This window comes from Poecilia latipinna, unplaced genomic scaffold, assembly GCF_001443285.1.
Source record: "Poecilia latipinna isolate Pla-1442-1.1 unplaced genomic scaffold, P_latipinna-1.0 Scaffold399, whole genome shotgun sequence".
Classification (NCBI taxonomy): Eukaryota; Metazoa; Chordata; class Actinopteri; order Cyprinodontiformes; family Poeciliidae; genus Poecilia; species Poecilia latipinna.
In genome coordinates, this window is record NW_015113015.1 from 242219 (window position 1) to 263041 (window position 20823).

General features: G+C 40.1%; 4 protein-coding genes across 8 annotated transcripts in view; 2 read left to right on the top strand and 2 right to left on the bottom strand.

Annotated features, from left to right (window-relative positions):
* ppfibp2b (PPFIA binding protein 2b) overlaps positions 1 to 5019 on the top strand; it is a 73658-nt gene extending 68639 nt beyond the window's left edge. Inside the window, exon 31 of the mRNA XM_015037252.1 lies at positions 4044 to 5019. Coding sequence (XP_014892738.1) covers positions 4044 to 4106 — 63 coding nt within the window. The 3' untranslated portion in view covers positions 4107 to 5019. The remainder of the gene's footprint in view (positions 1 to 4043) is intronic.
* On the top strand, positions 27 to 9634 carry rep15 (RAB15 effector protein). 5 transcript variants are annotated; one of them, XM_015037264.1, is made up of 6 exons: positions 27 to 222; positions 1106 to 1215; positions 2246 to 2311; positions 5316 to 5400; positions 5512 to 5805; positions 5901 to 7494. In XM_015037264.1, the coding sequence occupies exons 5-6, from the start codon at positions 5563 to 5565 to the stop codon at positions 6444 to 6446; spliced, it is 789 nt and encodes a 262-aa protein (XP_014892750.1). In that variant the 5' UTR covers positions 27 to 222; positions 1106 to 1215; positions 2246 to 2311; positions 5316 to 5400; positions 5512 to 5562; the 3' UTR covers positions 6447 to 7494. The 5 variants fall into 5 exon arrangements, with proteins under 5 accessions (XP_014892750.1, XP_014892747.1, XP_014892748.1 ...); XM_015037261.1 differs by lacking the exon at positions 1106 to 1215 and having other exon boundaries at positions 5901 to 9634; XM_015037262.1 differs by lacking the exon at positions 1106 to 1215 and having other exon boundaries at positions 5332 to 5400.
* On the bottom strand, positions 9546 to 14303 carry poglut3 (protein O-glucosyltransferase 3). Its single transcript, XM_015037258.1, has 6 exons — positions 13632 to 14303; positions 12617 to 12814; positions 11932 to 12215; positions 11645 to 11849; positions 10267 to 10463; positions 9546 to 10118 (listed from the first exon to the last, which is right to left on the bottom strand). Exons 1-6 carry the CDS (start codon positions 14119 to 14121, stop codon positions 9681 to 9683), a joined length of 1812 nt encoding a protein of 603 aa, XP_014892744.1. The 5' UTR covers positions 14122 to 14303; the 3' UTR covers positions 9546 to 9680.
* A 274-nt stretch (positions 14304 to 14577) lies between these two features.
* Positions 14578 to 20531, bottom strand: cyb5r2 (cytochrome b5 reductase 2). Its single transcript, XM_015037259.1, has 9 exons — positions 20395 to 20531; positions 20028 to 20174; positions 19086 to 19158; positions 18686 to 18792; positions 18261 to 18390; positions 18030 to 18113; positions 17736 to 17821; positions 17538 to 17637; positions 14578 to 14884 (listed from the first exon to the last, which is right to left on the bottom strand). Exons 1-9 carry the CDS (start codon positions 20407 to 20409, stop codon positions 14712 to 14714), a joined length of 915 nt encoding a protein of 304 aa, XP_014892745.1. The 5' UTR covers positions 20410 to 20531; the 3' UTR covers positions 14578 to 14711.
* Positions 20532 to 20823: the final 292 nt, after the last annotated feature.

The window sequence follows — 20823 nt, forward strand, 5'->3', positions numbered from 1 at the left end:
TTTGTTTGTTTTCTCTCCTTGCTACAGCCAAAGAAGTTGGGCTTTTCTCAGTTGACAAACCTGAGGAGGAGACGGCCGGACGAGTCCACAGACTACGTCTGTCCCATAGAGACTTCGTCGCCCGAGTCAGGACAGTCCATGGCCAACGGGGTGCAGATGTGTCCGTACGCCGGCTTTAGAGGTCTGAGTCCCATTCTGGACCGAGAGCCCACCCGGGACCAGGTGGGGCACAAGGAGAGCAAAGCTGACACGTCACCATGAATAACCCCAGCGATAACGCCACGGACACTCTCGAGCTGTCCATCATCCAATCAGATATCCCCTACTGCTGCTGCTTTGCTTCCTTTGACTGCAGCCCGACCTCTCCCTGCTCCCTTAGACTCCATCCATCACCCCCGACCCTGTGCCTCGCTCTTCCAGAAACCTGGAAACGCTCCGATAAACATCTGATTCACAATAAGCCTCACTAACTCGACCTCAGACATTCGCCTAATCACCTAACCCATCCATCGCAAGAAGGCAAGGCCTTTCTCTGGACTCCTGTTGCATCAACTCCAAAAATTCATGCAACGTACATGAACGGCCTTACTGAACACTCTGAGGCTGTCATGCGCCACCAGTAGATGTTTTTCAATAGAAGTCGGCCTCTGCATGATTTTTTTTATTTTTTTCTATCAGTCTGAGAGGAACTTGTGCAATATTTGCATAAAATATATGGAGGGATATTATTTAATATTTATGTCACTACATGACTAATGATACTACAGCATATTTTGTTTGATACCTCGATTGTTGATTTTTATACCGTTATTTTCATAACTGAGTGTAATAGTATTTTTATAGCAAAGACATTTTGCTAAGATAAAATTGTAAATGTCAAGATTTATAAAAAAAAAAAATCATTTAAGTAAAATAAATCTTGTGTGTAAAATTTGTCTCTTCTTTCTACATCGTCTCATTTTTATAGTATTTCTTCACGAATCACATTGCATTATACATTTCCACCATCAAATGAAGAAAAAGACAAATTTACTGTGGCAGCATGCTTCAGCAGTCTGCATCAACCACTAACCTGCTTTCATCTTTACCATCCTCATCATCGCAGTGGCCATCATGCCTTCAGCCTCCACTAACCAGTCAGAGCCCTGAACACCATGGCGTACCTGCTAAAGGTGACATGGAAGTGCATGAGCATGGCTCACAATGCGGCTGCAGGTACAAAAATCCCGATTCCAGTCAGCAAAGTAGGATTTTACCTCCATTTCAGATTGCACATGCAGTTTCAGCCAAAAGCTTAACGTGCACTCACTGGCATGAATGCCACTCGTTTTTGGGTTTCTGAGGTTGTATTGAAAAATTCGTTCCACACGAGCCTGATAACCCAAATACTAGAGTGACATGCCCAAGACTGAATTTTATTTGATCAGTGAGTGGGAATGTGCTGACCTAAAAAACAAAACAAAACAAAAAACTTCAGCTAAACTCTACGCCTTCAAGCTGAAAAAATTTGCAGCTGACCATTTGGTTGTGCTAAATGTTTTTTTGGAGAAAACATTTTACGGTCAAACGGAGTGAAGACTGAGCATTTAACCGCTTCAGCAAGGAGCAATTCTGGGCCACCTTTGCAAGGTTTTTAAACATTACAACAGCATAACTGTACGGTGGGAGTAGCAGCATGGTCGGTTTTGTACAAAGTGGGTGGAAAAATGGAGAAGGACATAAATTATTCAAATTAATCTCTAATCAGCTAGAATACTAAACTTTGGACTCATGAAACCAAGCGATGCAAATAAACCTCAGCAATTCTACCACAAAAAGCATTTAAATATCCAGATATAAATGTGCTGAAAGGTTGTTGATGGCTACAAAAAGCATGTGGTCGAGAGGCAACTCAAATGGATTTTAAATCCAAATACTGGTGGGCATTTATGTACAAGTTTGAGCCGATATGAGTTACTTCACTCTGCTGTGGGAATTTGAGAAAATCTGCAATGAAGGCACCAAATTTGTTTTATTAAAAATCACTGGACATGTTTGTTGTATCACCAGCACACAGAGTAAACAGGAGTTTAACTGTGTAGTTAAAAAAAATTCAAAACGAATACGATATATACGTCAATGATGAAAAGACACAGACTTCTGTCTGGAACTGCATTCATGCATTACAATCAAGTATTTTTATTGGAAGCCATGTATGTCTACAATAGTGACTTGTTACAGGTGTGCGTGTGTGTGTGTGTTACAGATGGTGAAAGCAGAGAGCACCATTTTACAAATAGAAGCTTTGTCTGAAAGCATCAACAACCTCACAGTAAGCCCCAACACACACAAGCTGCTGGTTAATGTCTCCTGCAGCTTGCTGCTTATTGTCTGCAGGAGCAGAAGCTCGAATCTTTCAGATGGAAACTTCTGCTGATTATTTTGAAAAAAAAAAAAAAAAATAGATCAGCAGAATGACAAAACACTGTGAAAATAAGACTGTAGCACCATTTCTACAAGAAAACAATGTGGTACTTTTTGTTAGCTGCCGACAGTCACCTGTGGTTCTTTTGCTTTGGTTCTGTTTTAGATCATGACAGCCTTAATGAAGCCTTGACATCTTGAAAATTTGAGCGATTGCCATAACAAAAACGCTCATTTCACATTTTAGTAAAAAATCAGGTCATTGCTAAAATAATTTTGTTTGTGTAACCGATTTGGGATCAGTTCAAATTTATTAGACTTGTTATCTTAAGTGATTTTGATCAACAATTCTCCAGTTTTTCTTTGGATTTTGGCCACTTTTATACAGCTTGTTGACTGGTGTGTGTTTAAGAAAGAAACAAACACCATTCATAAAATAGAACAGAGTAGATAATGTAGTCATTATGTAGTCACAGATTTCTTTGACACATTCTCAATATTTTGAGGGTTACAGGTTGAAATGTGTTTATGCACTGTAGATATACTTCACTTTCTGTAAATGCAGTGCAAATGTTGCAACATTAATCCAATAACATAACTTAATCTCATGCTGTTTTATGCAGACACTCCATTTGTACTGATGAATATTAACTCACCATATCATGCCAAATGCTTAATGTGAGTGATGGCAGGAGAACCTTTTTGTTTAACCCAGTTTGAAAACAGTCAAAATGTGCTTCCTTTGTTTGTACCCAAACCCAAATAGAAGTGTTTTTAAACACCAACACAAATGCCAAGATAAGTGAACATTGGGACAGCTTTACAACTTGAATGCAAACAATGCTCATGGTTTTTCTAAAAGATGACAGTTGGCTTTTCTTTACAAAATGGAAAGAGAAATGCACATCAGTGAGGAACCATGAACTTGTCCAGAGATGGCAGTTGCTCCTTTTGCAGCCTCAGAAATCTCTCTAGAGCCTGATTGCAAAAAAAAAGGCAATATAATTTTATTTTAATTGAAAAGCATTTTTTGAGTCCTGCTGTAGCATTTGTTATGAAAAGTTTGAGAACTGCTAATTGGAAGTTTTCAGCTAATAATCATTAGAAAATTACCTCCATAGTCCAAACATCCTGTGGTATTTCTGGTAAAGTGTCTTTTTTTTATTTTTTATTTTTTTTAATTCAACTAAAGCAACAAGAACAAATTCTGACCAACAGTGTACTGGTAACAAAAAGAGATCAAAATATCCAATTAAAAGTAATGCTAAGTTGCCTTGTGTGTTAAAATAGCACTAGTTCATCAATTCAGTCTTTAAAAGATCCTGGAGAATTATTGAGTTCAAAATATTACAAGAAAGTCTTGCCTTACAAGCAAAGAACAAAAAAGAAACTAATACAGTAAATATTCATATATTAAACTCCAAGTCACTTTCATACATCAGGTTTCCTCCTTCAAATCTTTCTCTTTACAAATGTTTTGTCAAATAAATGAACTTGCATTAAAGAAAAAAAAAAAAAGCGCCTTGCCTTCTCATTTGATCAGTGCTCTAAAAATGCATAAGCTGATCCCAACTCGGTTGCAAACGCAAAGCCCAGCCTCTCTGACGCCTTCCCACACACCCATGATGCTTTGCCTGCAGTACCTGCTGAGCCAGGACGAGCTGCGGAGGGAGCTGAGGCGGTCACAAACGGCGCTGGTGTGAGGGGACGAACGCTCCGGCGCCATCGGCTTACCAGACCCGATGGCCGGCTCAGCCCCGCGGGCCTCACACTGCAGCGCGGAGTCGGTCCCGCTCACTTCCTGTAACCACTGCTACCTCATGTAACACCTGCAGTCCTCCTGTGGACACAGAGAAACTGGAAACGCAGGCCGACTCAAACACCTTTGGATGCCAGCGAAGAGCCGCGGCTTCTTACAAACGTTTAAAAGATTTTTAACAGCTTTCCGATTTTAACGATGCAATGCAGCCGTTGTCAATGTGTGTGTATATATATATATATATTGTGTTATTTATACTGACCACTGCGATGTGTACATTTTTTGTTGGCTCATCAGAGGAAACACAGGTCAGCTAAAGAGGAATCTGATGAGATTAAGATGGACAAAAAGCAGATTTCAATTAAAACAAAGACTCGATGCCTAAAACTACCCAAAATAAACATCAGTTTGTTGAAATTTGACTATACGTCTTGCTTTGTTCCTCCAAGATGTTTACTCCATATTCTGACCTGAAGGTTGTAGATGATCTTGAGTCATTGAACTAGACAAAAGTTTACCAAATCTGTTGTCTATTATTTGTGGATGTGTGCAAACTCTTCTGCCTTTGTGCTTCTGTGGAAAAAAAACTAACGTGAATCGAAGACAAGGCGCCGCTAGAACCATGGATAAGGTGATGGCTACAGACAGCCTCATAAAAACCAGGGCGCAGCAATGGAGGGGAAACGATCTGAGCTCGGTGGCAGCCACATAAACTCAACCTAAAGGTCCAGAGAACAGCTGAAAGACAAGGGAATCGAGATGAGTCCATGTGAATGTTACAGAACTATTCATACAGGCCACCTTTTAATAATTAGGATCTTACTGAGGGTACAGTACCAAGAAATAAAGCCAAAAATGACAAAAAAAAGTTACAGAAAACTAAAAACTGGCGTTCTGACTCAAATGTCTTCAGTTGTGTTTCCTTTAAATGGGACAGCTAAGCATTTTGTTTGCCGATCGAAACCTTCTAATGCCGATGGCAGTTAACTTGTAACAAGAATCTTTTGTTGACTTACCAAGCTGCAAACGCCACACCCAAGCTGCCGCAGTTTTAACTCTTCCTCCCGCGAACCGTCTGTATTCGTCTAAAAGTCGAGCACCTAAGATCGTCCCTGCTTTACATTGAACGGCACACGGGCTGACGCGCATCTAGACGTTGTGTATCTCAGCAGGGCAGCAGACAGGAGCCAAAAACAGGCACAGCAATCCATACTGGAGGAAATTCAAGACCCATCCTGGTGAGTAAAGATACGTCAATGGCAGATCAAATTATTTGGTGTTCAGCATACAAGTCTTCCCCCCATAGGAACATATAACTACTTGTAGTTTAAACAAATTCCTTCTTTCAGTGCATCAGAGAGACCAGCCTCTGATCTTCTGTCCTCGTCTGAGCTTCGAACATGGGACAGAAGATTAGCAGCACGACGTCTAACGATAAGCGGAACTCAAGTTTCTTCTCCTTTATAAAACGCTTCTCGCCCCAAAAGCCCTCCTTGGACAGCAGCATGTCGCCAGTCAGCCCCAACGATTTCACACGTCTTATTAGCAACTGCATCTCTCTTGCATCAACCAGAACCCAGGAGTACCTGGTCTTCAAAGATCCGGAGGGAAAGCTACAGCCGAGTCCTCTGGCATTAACTCAGGTGGCAGTACAGATCACTTAAATACTCGGTCAAAACTCTCAGGAAATGACACTTTTGTTGAATGCAGGTATTGAAAGGTGTCCTTCTCCCAACAGGTCTTTCTGATGACTTACATCACTCAAAGCGTTAACCTCGACCTCACCGACACCTTCAACTGCACGGCCATGACACCCGAGCAGCGCATACTCCTGGGAGCCGACTGGGTTTGGGCCATCCTGGAGAAACCCACCAAGAACCCTAAAGTACAGATCGCAGTCCAGGTCCTCCACCTGCCCGAAAGAGAGGAAGCTGAAGAGCAAGCCACCGCCGGAAAGCCCGTCAGCGAGTCCATCCAGATGGCCAGGACGGAGTCCAGGAACAAGAACGCGTACGAGTGCATGGTGGAGTTTTGCACGTCCATCGGCAAGGACTGCTACGCCCTCTTCTTGTTCTTTGGAAGAAGGGATGACAAGGCAAATATCTACGGCGTCCTGAGCAACAACTTTGCGGCAGCTGTTGGAAAGTGTGACACAATAGACAGAGCTCTACTTGAGAACTTCTTCAAAGGTTCGAGGTGTTTCCATTCGCCCTTGGGAATGATGCAGGCCGTTTTCACAAAGAAAACAGATGAAGCGCTCACTCTAATGATTAAATTCAGCTGAAGATTTGAGGAACTGACACATGCAGTTAGGACTAATGTAGGAAGTTTATCGGCCAATAAAAATAGACGGCCACTGAGAAGGTTCAGGTTAGATATACACTATAAAAGTAAAGTAAAGCGCTGCATTAGTTAGATCACATCCGTAGCTGTTGGCTGCAAAGCAGTAGAAGTCGGTTTTAAAATTGGTCAAGAAGAAGTGAGCATGTTGTTTACTAGTTAAATGCATAAAATGTACGTAAATCGACAGCTAACACCTTGTATTCCTAACAACAGCTGACTTAGTCTAAAACAAAGACACTGGAAATTACAGCATGTTGGTTTTCCTGATTCGGTCTGGAAATCCTCACTATAGTGCATTCCATTAATTTTCAAATTCAGAAAAACACGCTAGAGCGACAAATTGATTTCCAACTTCAACATTTTGTGGGTCCTTCCCAACCATGACATCAGATATGGCTGCTAGGAGTATAAAGACATAAAGGCTACAGTAATAAACTATTTATTTGAACTTCTGTTGTATGATTTAGGTCATATTGGACTATAGATGAATCTGAATGTGACTGGATTATTCTGGATTATCATTGGATGGATTTATATTTCATTTAAACCGACATAACTCCATATAAACTTGACTTTGTCTTGTAAAGTTTCTTGAGATGACATTTGTTGTAATTTAGAGCTAAATAAAAACAAACTAAACTAAATCCCATATGTGGATTAAAACCTCCCAGTCAATGGGGTGTAGGACAAACATGATGCTAATTCTCAGTTAACTCAGTAAATATTTTATGAATCCATGGATTTATAAATATTTAGCATACAAAGCGGTTTAGAGTGGAGAAGATGGTAACGAAGGAGGTTATGATTGCCAAACTGACACGAATTAGAGTCTTTATAGAGCAAAGAGAAAAGTCTGTACTCATTTACAGTTTAGGCTCAAAATAAAAATATAACAAGAAAGTATCTGATGTTGGCTGCATAAACTAGCAGAAAACTCAAACTTATCACTGTGGACTTAATTCCTTCATTGGAAATGATATCAAATGAAAGAAAAAAATGAAAGTAGCTCTTAAAACAAAAAAATAATTGTAACATTTTTTCTTATGATCAAGTAAAGGAAAAAGTAATAAATAATAAGGGTGAAATATTTCTAGGGTTCTGATGTTCAACAATTTTGGCCTTTACTTTGTCCTAAACTTTAAGATGCATGTAAAATTGTGAATTAACTGCACCTCAAAAGTCCTAATTGTGCACAAAACACTGTGCACTTTTACTATTACCATCTATTTTACCCATTACAAATGAAGGTAATCCCTTCCATTTGTCCCAAAATTGTTCTAGTAAAACATAACTCTTTTCAAATATGTAAAAAGTCTGTTTTTGTTAATGTTTGTTAATGTTAATAATAATAATAAAAAAATGAAAACCACATACAGTCAACAACCTGCCTACTGCAGTATGCAGAGACAGGTTGCAGGAAGTGGCTTTGTAACTTTAATATGTTTACCAGCTGCAGATAGAATTACAGTCCGTCTCACGAGGCGCTTTTATAAGAGATGACTTAACATGGCTTTTGGTTTTACTTCAAGTTAGTCTCGCAATATGTGATTCGCTGCCAAGTTGGTCACAAAGTGTGTCTTTAGAAAAGGATTTGTGTCACTCGTAGCGTTTATTCATCAGCAGCTTGACAGGAAGAAGGGCAGAGAGGACATGGAACCTGGCGTAGCGTGTCGAGGACCGTCGCCTCTTTGCACTGTGGACTGGCTCTTCCACTGAACTACCTGCTGTCGCGCAAAATGTATTTTGTTTAGTTTCCATGTCTAATCACACCACTGTGCGACCAACAGCACCAATGTTCACACATGGGATACTTCAGGAGTACATTGAAGCACCTACGACCATAACAGGCTTTACAACATGGAATACACGCTGAGGTAATTGCATTGCTTGTCTAAGAAATATGTATTAGTTCAACTGTGCACAGTAAGACTGCAGCATAAGCCCAGTTAATTTTACAGTGACTGCTATTGTTTGCACAAGTGTTAAATAAATGTTAATCCTAATATTAAGGAGGCTCTTGTTGTAAATAGTTTAGACCGCAACAGCTCCAGCTGAAGGCTGCATTAGCAGTTTGTGTGAATGTGAAGCATTACCAACATATTAGGAGGAAATGACACAAGAAAAGTCCACAGAAACCAATAATAACTCAAGTCATTAATAAATTTGGCATTTTGTGACAAAGTTGCTGATTTAAGTAGTAGAATGGGGTCTGCACAGATGGATCTAAAATGACATTTAAATTTTTTCAACTTGTTACTTTGATTTTCTTTTTCAATTAAACTTCCAAGTTTCCAAAAGCGCAGCATACTGTGTCGGTGTCCTTCAGCTAAGGATGCAACGGTGTATATTAAACCTTGATTTGGACTCATTGTTTAGATTCTGTGCATGGTTACCATTTTGAAAGCAATGAAAACAACTTTTATTTAATTGGATTCTATCTACCACGTGGTTAAGCCCAAACTTATTGGGCAGATTTCAAATTACAATTATTTTTCCTTCAACCAGGAAAACCGTTTCATACGGGAACTGAGGCAGGCATTCCTTAAAAACTTGGAGGCAAAAAAAAAAAAGTTTTCATTTTTAATTTTATTTTTTTTTAAATGGCATTGGAAAAAAACAAAAAACAAAACAACAACAAAACGATATCCTTCTCAATGATTGGAAAAATCTTTATTGGCATTGCTGCCATCAAAACATTATTGTTAGCCGAGCATCTCCTTCCACGTTTCCACTGATGTTTTGACTATATCTCTCTACTGTCTGTGAAGATGGAAAGCCTCGTTTCCATCACCCTAATTTTTATCTGCCTCCCCAGATTTCAGTCAGGACTCTGGTTGGGCCACTCTGAAGCATGAATACAACTTTTAGTCAGAAATATGGTCAAATAAAAAGATCACCTCATACACAATTCTACCCGCAGGCATAAAAAAAAATGTTGTACTTCGCTGCATTTCAAGTAAACTTAAAGTGATACATTTTAACTTAAAGGCACAGTTAGAAAAGTAACCTCTTTATTTACATACACAACTTCCTGTAGATTTTTTTTTATATATAAAAGTATGAAAAGTTTCCTATAAACTTCAGTAAAACTCATCAGCTTCCCTCTTCGTGTCAGCAAGGATTTTTTTTTTTTTTTCCACAAAAAATGGAGCTGTAACTAACTACGGTTGGGCAGTCACAGTTCATTCTTACTGGATCCTGTTTTGTTACCTTCCCTCCTGCACGTACATGCGGCCGTGTGATCGTCCGGCTGAGGCACCAGCTCCATGTCGGCCTGCTGCGTCGGCCGCCCCGCCTGGCGCTCGGCGTACGCCAGCAGCACCCGGTGGTAGTAGCAGTACAGCCGGCTGGGCTGCAGCAGATCTCTGGCCGCCGCCTGTCCCGCCCGGGCGATCTCCGCCGCCTCGGCGTCGTTCTCTTTGGCCCACTGGATTTTCTCCAAAAGGTCCGACAGGTTTCTCCGCACGGAAAGGTAGTGAGCGCCCGCCTTCAGATGTCCGTAGAAGTGTTCGTAGTACTGCGAGTCCTGTTTCAGAACCAAGCTGTTTCCCAGCATCAGGTACGGGAACCGATACGCCGCAACTGTTCCGTCCACGTTTACCTGGTATTTGTACTGAAAGAGGAGGCGCAAAGTTTCACCGTATGCAACGTGGTCCCAAATCTGCTTTCGAAATTTCAATTTAAAGACGGAAATCCAACTCAGATTTGTATCTGTCAACCAAAAGTCGGAGTAACTAGCGTGTACTTCTACGTTTTCTCACCTTGAAGAAGTCGAAGAATCCCACAAGCGGTGCTTTGCCCACCTGTTTTTCCCTGTCTCTGAAGAAGAACCACCCCGTGATGCCGGCGTCCAGCAGCTCCGGGGATTTCTTGGACAGAGACACGAGATGGAGACGCTCTTCCCGACTGTCTCGACCACGGAAAAAACCCTGCGCAGTTTTATTAACCCACGGGGGACCTGGCAGGAAAACCGGCATTATTTAAAAGAAAGAACTAAACAGAAATACGCAACCGACAGGTACATTAGAAATGAGAAAAACTCCCTTCCTCTTTCCATTACTACATTTTCCTAATTTCATGCAGAGAAACTGAGGAAAAATGCTCTTTTTCTGTGATTTGGGTCGATTTTAAAGTTCTTTTCTCAATTCTGTAATTAGTAAAAGAAAAAAAAAAACATTTAAGGTGTGGATAAGAAAATAAGACAAAGACCATAAAGAAAATGGTGCACATAAAGTGTGAATTTCTGCAGCTCAAAGTCCCCAATAATGACCAATATTAACTCAGATAAATTTAAATAGGGTTGGCTGAAGACTCACAGTGAATCATTTTAAAATATACTTTTTTTTTTTTTAAAGCTAAGTGGGAGGATGACATTTTTATTTAGTGAAAGATCCTGCATTGTTCCGTACCAAAGGAAGCACAAAGTTTTCTGTTGTTTCTGCATTTTCAACTATTGGACAAGTTCTTGTACTGAAAGAGGAGGCGCAAAGTTTCATGCAACGTGGTCCCAAATCTGCTTTCGAAATTTCAATTTAAAGACGGAAATCCAACTCAGATTTGTATCTGTTAACCAAAAGCCGGAGTAACTAGCGTGTACTTCTACATTTTCTCACGTAGGTTTACTTCCCCCGTTGAGCCTCGTGCGAAAAAATATTTTCACAAGTTGAAGCTCACGCTCCAGAAAATGGCTGTTCACTAGGTGTTAGTAGTTGACATTGTTGCTTACTTGCTGATGCCCCCTAGTGGTCATTAATGACATAAGCAGAACTCTAAATTTTCATACATTGGCAAATGATTTGGAAACGTTGTGCGACAACTTCAGACTACAGCTGAAAGAGCTTAATTTAAATCTATGAAATATCACTCAGTTCTGACTCCTAGCATTTAAATGTGAATGTGAAGGAGTTATAGTAACGCTTCACACCAAAACGCTTTGCCTTTTGCTAAGACTATTAAGTATAACACAATCTTGCCACATTTTTATCTGTGGATGCATCTGTCCTACTAGCAAAGTCTGCTAGAGCGGCAATCTCCCTAGCTCCTCCAGAGTTACCACAAAGTGATACGAGTTGCTTCCTCTAAACAAGTCATCACACATTTCGAGCCATCAACTGTGTTCCCGTGTGGCGGTCCAGCTACCTGTGTTGCCTTGGACAGACAGAAGGTCATTAGTGACTCCTCTCATCGTCTCCAGGGTGGAGTGCGTCACCTCGTAGGTGGGGAGGACGATGTCGCGCGTATCCGTGGAGCCACACCAGGAGAGGATCGGAAGAGCTCCCTCCGTCCTCGTCTCCAAAGGCCAGTCGCCCACGTTGATGAAAAACTCCACGTCGGGCACTCTCACCTTAAGCAACAAAACATATTAGATGGCAACTCGACATTCTGATAATCAGGCCTTAAAAGCCAATCGATCCGCACAATTATACCTTTCTCGTCAGCGACAGCAACATTTCATCAGAGAACATCTTGAAGTCTGTGTATTTCCCCAGCGTGCGCCGGTACACCTTGTTGTCAACGATGGCGTAATGAACGAGCCCCCCTCTGTTGGAAAATCTGAGGGGCACTTCCTGTCTGAGATGCTGCAGGTCGATGGCAGGGAAGGACTGGAAGTCGGCCAGAATCTGGGGCTCGTTCGCAGGACACTGCAGGACGCTCTGCCAGACGGAGGCGTCAGATTCAGGGCAGTCACAGTATTCATGATAGACTGGGCCTGGGGATCAACAAGAAATGGGACAAAAGTAACGTTCAGGCGGAAAGAAAAGTTCAATATCAACCAATTATGGGCAGAAATTAAATCCAGATCATGCTAAAATGTGAACTTTTCTTAACACGCTTACGAGAGGGACTTCAGTATGTTTCTTTAATATGTCTAAGAGCTGACTGTTCAGGTTTGTAACATGGTGTGGTGATTTGGTTATACACTCTAAATGTAATTTTTTATTTTTATTTTTTTGTCCATTCCTTAACACTGACCCTGTGTGTAACGTACCGGGTGCATTAGATTTTTCTTTATTGTTAAAAAAAATGCAAACAGAAAAATCCCTTCAACAACAAAAACACTTCAAAATATCAAATATCCTCCAAAAAATATTAGAATCTGCTGAGACGCACCCTTGATAACGTACGGCGACTTGGCCACAGCAGCGTCCAGGTGGAGGATTTCAACCTTCAGACCTTCGACTGCAGATCCGTAGAGGCGGTACCTCATCAGAAACGACCCGTCTCCTCTGTCCAGAGGCGGAGGAACGTGGATGCGGATGTACTCCTCCTTGTTGAGAGGACTTATCTTCACTTTAAATGTCCCTTTGCCTAAAGAACACAAACGGATTTCATGTTATTTAAAACTGGCTTAGTCAGACAACTCAATCCTGACATGAATTATTCTAAACTGAAGAAGATCCTCGTAAAACGGGACATGAGATTTCTGACAGCACTGCGTTTCTTTGGGTCATGTCTATATGGAAGAATTAAAGTAAGGATGTAAAGTTTAACCAAAATCCTGATATTTGGTGGTAGATTTATAGTTCAGTAGGTTTTATATGCTTTCATCTACTGAGATTTTGTTTTTATCCAGTTTTTATTCAGCTCAGAATAAAGGTGTTTTTTTTTTTCATGAAAATTCTTTGCTTTTGTTTTATTTCATAACTTTAGAGTGGCTGTAAAGAACTGACTGGAATTTTGGATTTAGGATCATATAGATGTATATTAATAAAACCAAGGTTGTAGTGAGAAATTTAGATGTAAGGCAGCATCGACACTAAAAATGTTTAAATCACGTTGAAAAACAAAGCCATGCTAAATTCCACAGTGGTTTGGAGTTTACATTCAAGTTGTGCATTAATAAAATCAGGAAACTTGGTGGAAATATTTAAAGGAAGAGTTTTCAGCGCACAGAGAGGGAATGCATACATTCTCACAAAAACCCATTGAAGAGATTTTACCTGGTAAAGTAGAATATTTTTAAATCATTTATTTTATGCGAAATATTTTTGTCTCGCACTTGGACTGGACACTGCGAATCAGATGCCAACTTCAGAGTCAGTGATCCATAATTTCAGTTCGGTGGGTTAGCATAGTTTAACAAAAGAGCACAGCACGCAAAGTGGAGGGTATTCGGGATGTTTACCTGGTGACAAAGTCAGGTTTCTTCCTTCAGAGCTAACCGCCTGAATGAAGAAGTATCGGACTGGTAAAACTGCGTCGGGATCCAGCCCTGGACCCCAAACGATACATCTCTCCGGACTGATTCCTTCACTCTCAGAAACCGGCAAGTTTGGGCCGAATAACACAACCAAAAGAACACAGTTGCTGATTAAAATCCTCTGCATAGCTGCGAGTAAGTCTGCGCTTCCCTTACACGGCATAATTATCCCAATGCCATAAGCGAGCATGCAGAAAGTTGCAAAATAAACGCTAAAGTTTGGATACAAAGTCCTACGGCGACATTGTTCGCAGAGAAGCACAAGCATTACTCGTGATGCGTTCAGGGTTGTCGGATATATAGTCATTAACTCTTTCGTGCAAAACGAAGTGTTTCTTATCTGTAGGAACGAAAAAAACGGATGTTCGTAAAAAAAAAAAAAAAAAGCAGCACCAAAAGTTTCCTCTTTATCCATTTAGGAGGACGTGTAAAAAAAAACCTTGACATTAAATATGGCACATTCAAAATGGGGAGTGAAAAACAGTCAAATAAGTCATATTATAAAAAATATACAATTTTTCAGTGAATTGAGAACAAATTGCATGCGTTTCTGACTAATTATAACAAATCTGTCAGTGCAAGTAAAGGAACACAAAAGCAAGACTCCCATATTAAACGATATTCTTGAGCTCATGCTATACCAGATTTTCCTGTTCTTAACGACATTAAAAGCCAGAGACTTCAAGTTTGTTTCATTGCACTTCATGCATTTTTATTACCTTCAGAATTAAATAGCATTAAACAAAAGAAAGTTAAATTCTAATGAAATGCAGCTTTGCTTATTTAAAGCATAGTGAGTTTTACAGACAACACAGTGACTGTAAAAGTAAGCTATAGAACATCAATAGGACAAACAAGCTACATGCACAAGTGAAATGTGGCAACACTTTATTTCAAATCTCTCTTGGATTAGGTGGTGGTTAAGCGTTTAATAAAATTGCATGCCGTTAAGATTTTTCTTTTTACCTATAAAAAAAAAAACAATAACCGATTTGTTGAATATGTCTAGTATGCAAAGATATTTTCCTTTGTGTGTCCCAGCTTTTCCAGATTTGGCAGACAAGCATTACGGATCATGGGTGCGGGTCCGCAGAGGACAATCAGTACATCTCTGGACGCAGCAGGGATGTGGTCCTTGATCATGTCAAGGGTCACATACCCTGAGCTGTAGTTCCAGTCTGCAAATACAGATGAAAAGAATCATTAGAGAAACTTGTTTCATCAGCTTTAACCTGTCATTCACGAGAGGACCCAAATTTGGGTCCTCGTGACAGGGGTGTCAAACTCCAGTCCTCAAGGGCCGCTGTCCTGCAACTTTTAGATGTGCCTCTGCTGCACCACACCTGAAAATAATAATTAGGTCACTAGCAAGGCTCAGGAGAACCGATCTACACAGGGAGGAGGTAATTAAGCCATTTCATTCCACTGTTTTTTACCTGTGGCACATCTAAACACTGCAGGACAGCGGCCCTTGAGGACTGGAGTTTGACACCCCTGTACATTGTGAATGACAACCTGTGAATGACAGGTTAATCAAGAAATGTACTTCTATTCAACCAAAGCATTGACATGATGTTACTAAAAATGCAAATGTAAACCAGAAGATGGTTTTGGTTTCCTCTAGCTTCTTCTCCTTCAAGATTAAACATTTCCTCTATTTTTAACCCATCTTGTCGTGAAAGATAAAAAATATTTTTGGCAGCATGAGAGAGGCCTTACTTATCCTTTCAATCACACATCTCTTCTTCTGAGAAATCCAAAACAACAAGCCCACTGAAGACCAAGTGTGTGTCTCTAGCCGGACCAAACCTCCGAGGCCTTGTGTTGTATTTATGTGAGGAACTAATACAGACATAATACAAGCAGGACTATGCAACAACTAACCTCACGTCCTTTTGGGGTTATGGGGGAGAAAATAGAAGTGGTTAGCTACTCTTATTTCCTTTAGCTGACGTGTCTTCGTCTGGTTTCGGTCTCTGAATGTTCCAGTAGAGTTTGAAGATTAATTCAGCTTAATTTACCCTCCTATTTCCACAATGCATGGACAGCGTGTGTGGGAACATATTTAAGTGCCTCATTTTCATTAGTGTCACTAGATGTCAAATGTTTTAACGTGAAGTTGGTGGTATTTTCAAGTCGGAAGACAAAGCTTAATATAAAGCCTGTTCTGGTAACAATTGATATGTTTTTCATAATAAAGCCTTATAATTTTTTTTTTAAAGACCCAAATTATTTATTTCCCTGGCAAATTTAGGTTACAAATCTCATTTTAACTTGAAATATCCATGTGTAAAAATAAGATGCTAAAAGCAAAAAAAAGAAACTTCTAAGTTTGACTTAGAATTTATGAAAAAAAAAAAGTATGGTTTAAGTTACTCTTACTTTTTGCAAATTGTATTTGTGGGAACTTCCAATAGATCGTGTGTTTGAAAGCATTCCAATTAGCCTGATTTTACTTTGGAAATGATGGGAACCAGTTGTTTTCATTCACTCTGCAGATGGGAAAACAGCAGCTTTCTGCAGCTGATTGTGGTAAATAAACCACTTTGTGAGGATCTGGAGCTGAGCATTGTAGTGGCTCATAACTCAAAGAAAGAGCTGCACTGTCGCATCCAAAAGTGTTTAAGTTCATTGCGTACTGGTGGATCCCAGGGATGCAGATCAAGGAGGAAACCACTTCGGCACACATTAGTCAGCGTGGCTTTTGGAAAATCTAAACTCTGCAAAGAATATGAATAAGACTTCTGGTATTTGGACTTGGGGTCTGATAAAACAAACAAACAAACAAACAAAAAAAAATCGAATTGTTTAACCACACGACGATGGCAGTTTGCCTTTTTCTGTTCCAACATGACTGCACACGAGTCGACAAAGCGAGGCAAAGCCATGGGTAAGTGAGTCTGGTGTGGAAGAACTTGACTTGCCAGGTCACCTTTGGAAAGAACTAGAGCAAATAATGTGAACCGACATTAGTGTCCAACTTCAAAACAGGATGTTTAGAAATTCTCGTAAACACAGAAGAGAACACAAACAGGCTAATGCTTTTGGCAATATAGTGTACTGTCAACATCAAGGGTAGTTGCACAATAAGACCCTCATGTCCACAATAAGACCTTCATTACTTCTAAAATCAACACAAACTAAAAGCTCGAAAACAAAAAAATTAAAAATTAAAAATACTACCCTAAATTAGCCCAGAGAACATCCCGACCTCATGCAAGTTTATTATGCCACAAATGTGAGTGGCAGTTCAGAAACGGCACGACGGAAAAAATAAATTAATAAAAAATAAAAATATCAGGCACAAAGCAAGAACTCGCCATCAAAACTCTTGCATTTACCAAACCAACAATTTACTTTAAAGCGTTAATATCCCTCTTGGTCATGGGTGCCATTTATTGTTTTAGCTGCTGAACAGGAGCAAAGATATGAACTTAGATATTTGCTCAACTGACTACAGAAGATCTGGAAACAGTGCTACAATATCAGACGTACTTTAATCCATCAATATTGGAAATCATAACTGGCTAAAAATATTTATTCATTTTATTTATTCACTTGGAAGCAAAAGTCACAAATCTGACAAATTTTAAGCAAAATTTAGTAAAGGGATAAGTTAATTATTTTATTTTTGTGATCCAAAGCCTTTTAAAAACTGAACATAAAACTCTGAGGAAAACAACAACAACAAAAAAACAATAAAACCTTAGTGGACATGTTCCCCACTTAGTGCTTTGGGGAGAAGACTTTTACTGGGTTTCTGGTTCTGTTGAAGATGCAAAAGGATTTAAAACGAAACGCCAACCAACATTTTGTCTCATGGAGTCTCACCTTTTGAAGGCTTGTCCAAAGTGTACCAGACTTTAACCTTCTCTGGGTGATTCTTCTGCACATCCTTCAGCTCGTCCCACAGTAAAATATCTTTCTCAGTCTGAGATAGGCAATAATAAAATAATAAAAACAGGAATGTTCAACATGCAGCCACACTCACAATGCTTGCTAAAACAATAAAAAACCCAAACAACTGACCTGGTTGGCAAATATGAGGGAGCACTTGGTGTTGTCGGCAGGATCTGATGTGATCCGTCGGATCAGCTGCAGCATCGGGGTGATACCTGAGGCAATCAGAGCCAGAAAGTTACTACCAGAGGAGATACAAAGGTAAAATAAATCCTCTGTTTCGTAAAAATATCAGCTGGTGCACAGCTAAAAAAATTATTTTACCTACTGTAGAGTCATTTAAGTGCGATAGGTAAACACGCGGTACAACGATGTGCCTGCATGAACAGGATAAAACTGATCAATAGCTCGTAACGAACATACCTGTTCCACCAGCGATCATTCCAACATGTTTAAACTTCTGGACAACCGGCTCCGTCTTCTTGTTGGCTCGGATAGAAAACATGCCTAATGAGAGGAGACAGGAAACGAGCTTGGAAAGTGGAAATCAAGAGTTTCATCCTCCTATTGCAACACAGTGCCACCTGCTGGTGAAAACAGTGAACATGCAGCAGTGTCTTTTACTTCTGCTAAGAGATGCAGTTGACTCCATACCTTTGCCTTTGTAGATGAGAAGTCCGTTGGGTCCCCTGAAGTCAATAGAGTCTCCGATGGCCATGTTGTCCAGGTACTGAGACATCTGCCCCCCATCTGGGTAGTTTGGGTGGGTCCCTTTGTAGTATATCTTGACAACAATCATGCATATGCAAAATCACTTGATATTTAAGGAGTTCTCTGTGATTTATTAACCGTTAGAAAACACTTAGAAACAAATTAATATGCATAAATAAATTTTACATGTACAAAGCAGTTCTTAAGTGCCAGGTAAAACAATATGTACATGTAAGTCAGCTTTAGACATGGTGATGTATAAAGTAGCATAACACAAATAAGACGTTAGATTTCAATACTATTGTTGGACACTGGGACATTTCCAGCCACATAAAATACTCCAGCTCTGTTGATTCTAGGTTACCCACCTTAACCACAAGGTCAACAAATCCCTGGTCTTCATCGCTGGACACTGGAGTGTAAGGCCTGACAACCAGGTTGCCTTTGACCTTGGCCGACAGGTAAACATGCTGACCTGGAGGATAAGACGGATGACTAAATGTGACCGAAAGAAAGATAAATGTTTAGCAAAAATGGGAAAAGATTAAGCTTTTTTTTTTTTTTTTTTTGTCCGTGCAGCTCATCTGATATTAATCAAGTGTTTGCTTCTTAACAGTTACGAGTATTTAGATGGTTTTTAAATCGAAACATTGATGTTCAGTGGTTGTAAAAAAAAAAGAAAATGATGTGAAACTGACTCAGATGTTCCTACATTCTTGCTTCTTTACAAGACACTCTGGGACAGATTTATCAGAGATATTTCATTACCCACTGGCAGTCCAAGGATGTGAGACTCAGATGGAAGGCCAAACCGGAATTTCTTTGTGTCATGACTGATTTCCTGCACAAGGACACACACGAGAGTGTGAAACAGCCAAACGATATGACCTTAGCTGGACTGCTAATAATAATAATAAAAAAAAATAACTTCAGTTTAAGACTGTGCTCATCTTTAAACACTTCTACTGTAAGAGCACTTCTAGTGTAATAAAGAGATTTTTTCCTTGCATTCATGTAACACACTTATACACCTAAGAGAAGTTAAAGTGTATCTTTGTCTTTTCAGTGTGATTAAAACAAAACTATTGGCAAAGTATCAATCAAAGAATCCTAGTGCCGTATGCATATTGTTTTTTAGTCTTTGTATAAACCATTTAGTCGACATCAACGCTAAGCCAACCTTAAACAAGGCAAGCAGCTCACTCTGAAGTCCCTTAAGTTTACCGAGGCAGATTATTCCACATGTATTACTAAACAGGAGATAAATGAACTGATCTTAAAATTGCGTTTTCTAGTCATACAGACTGGAAAAAGTCAAATTCGCGCTCAGAAATGCACAGGCATTTATACACCGCCACGCAGACAACTTGGGGTCAAGAGCCTTGCTCAGGTGCACATCAGCATGTGACAGGAAGAAGCTGGAATTGAACTTACAATCGTCCAACATAGCAAGACGACAACTCGTTGTTGAGATCAGCAGCGAGAATCCCCATTGATGTTTTCCGTCTTACATTTAAACACTTGAGGTGAACAAAGCTGTAAAATTGGTCATTTCTCCCAAGAAAAAAAGCCAATGACTGCTGCTACTAACGTCAGTCTTGTTTTGTAAGCTGTGTCGGAACGAATCAAACTGATTTATTTGGCTTAACCAGTTCTTTTATCCCAGTGTGAGTTGGGAACACATGCCAAAAGTTATTTTGTTCATCCCACCTGTTTGCTAATGAGCGGTAGCGAGTATTTGATCGTAGGATCCTTTAGGGTCACAGGGCCCTTCCCTTTTCCTTCTGTGGAGTTTCCAAGAAGGAAGTACAGCAACGTTATGACCACTACAGACACCGCCAACACCACAGGGATCGTCTGCAAGACAAAACGTTACGTTTAATGTGATCGCAGTTAACAAAAAGAAAGAAAACTTGCAGCTTTCCACGTCACTCGTTAGGATTTTTTTTCCCCCATATTAACGTGTATTTAAGTGGGTTATATGCAACGTAAAATGCATACAGTAATGTGAGTAAATATAACATTTAATGCACATAGAAGTTGTTATATTTGAAAAAGAAAAAAGCATTATTCTCACCAAGGTTGAGTCCATAGCTTAATGTGCACTAAAGTGAACCTCGTCTTCCAACGGTCTGAGACCAGAGTCCACACACAGTTCAGCCAATGATAGCTTCCTCTCCCCGCCCTCATACACACACACACGCACGCACACATCCTCGTTAACCTACCACAGCAGCACACACACAGTCTCTACAACGGGATGTGGCTTCCTGTCTGGGGAGAAAGGTGACAGGTCCGGAGCACCAATGGAAACATGGATCTGATCATGTCACATGGTGCAGAGGTGGTGCTTTGACAGCGAGAAGACCCTTGAAATCACACCACTGACAGAGGGGGAGGAGAGAGACTCGGTATCAACACTGTGATCCACAGAGAGAGAGATAGTGCATTTCTTTTTTTTTCTTTTTTTTTTAATCTAAAAGTTAACAAACCTGCTGCTGTGCAA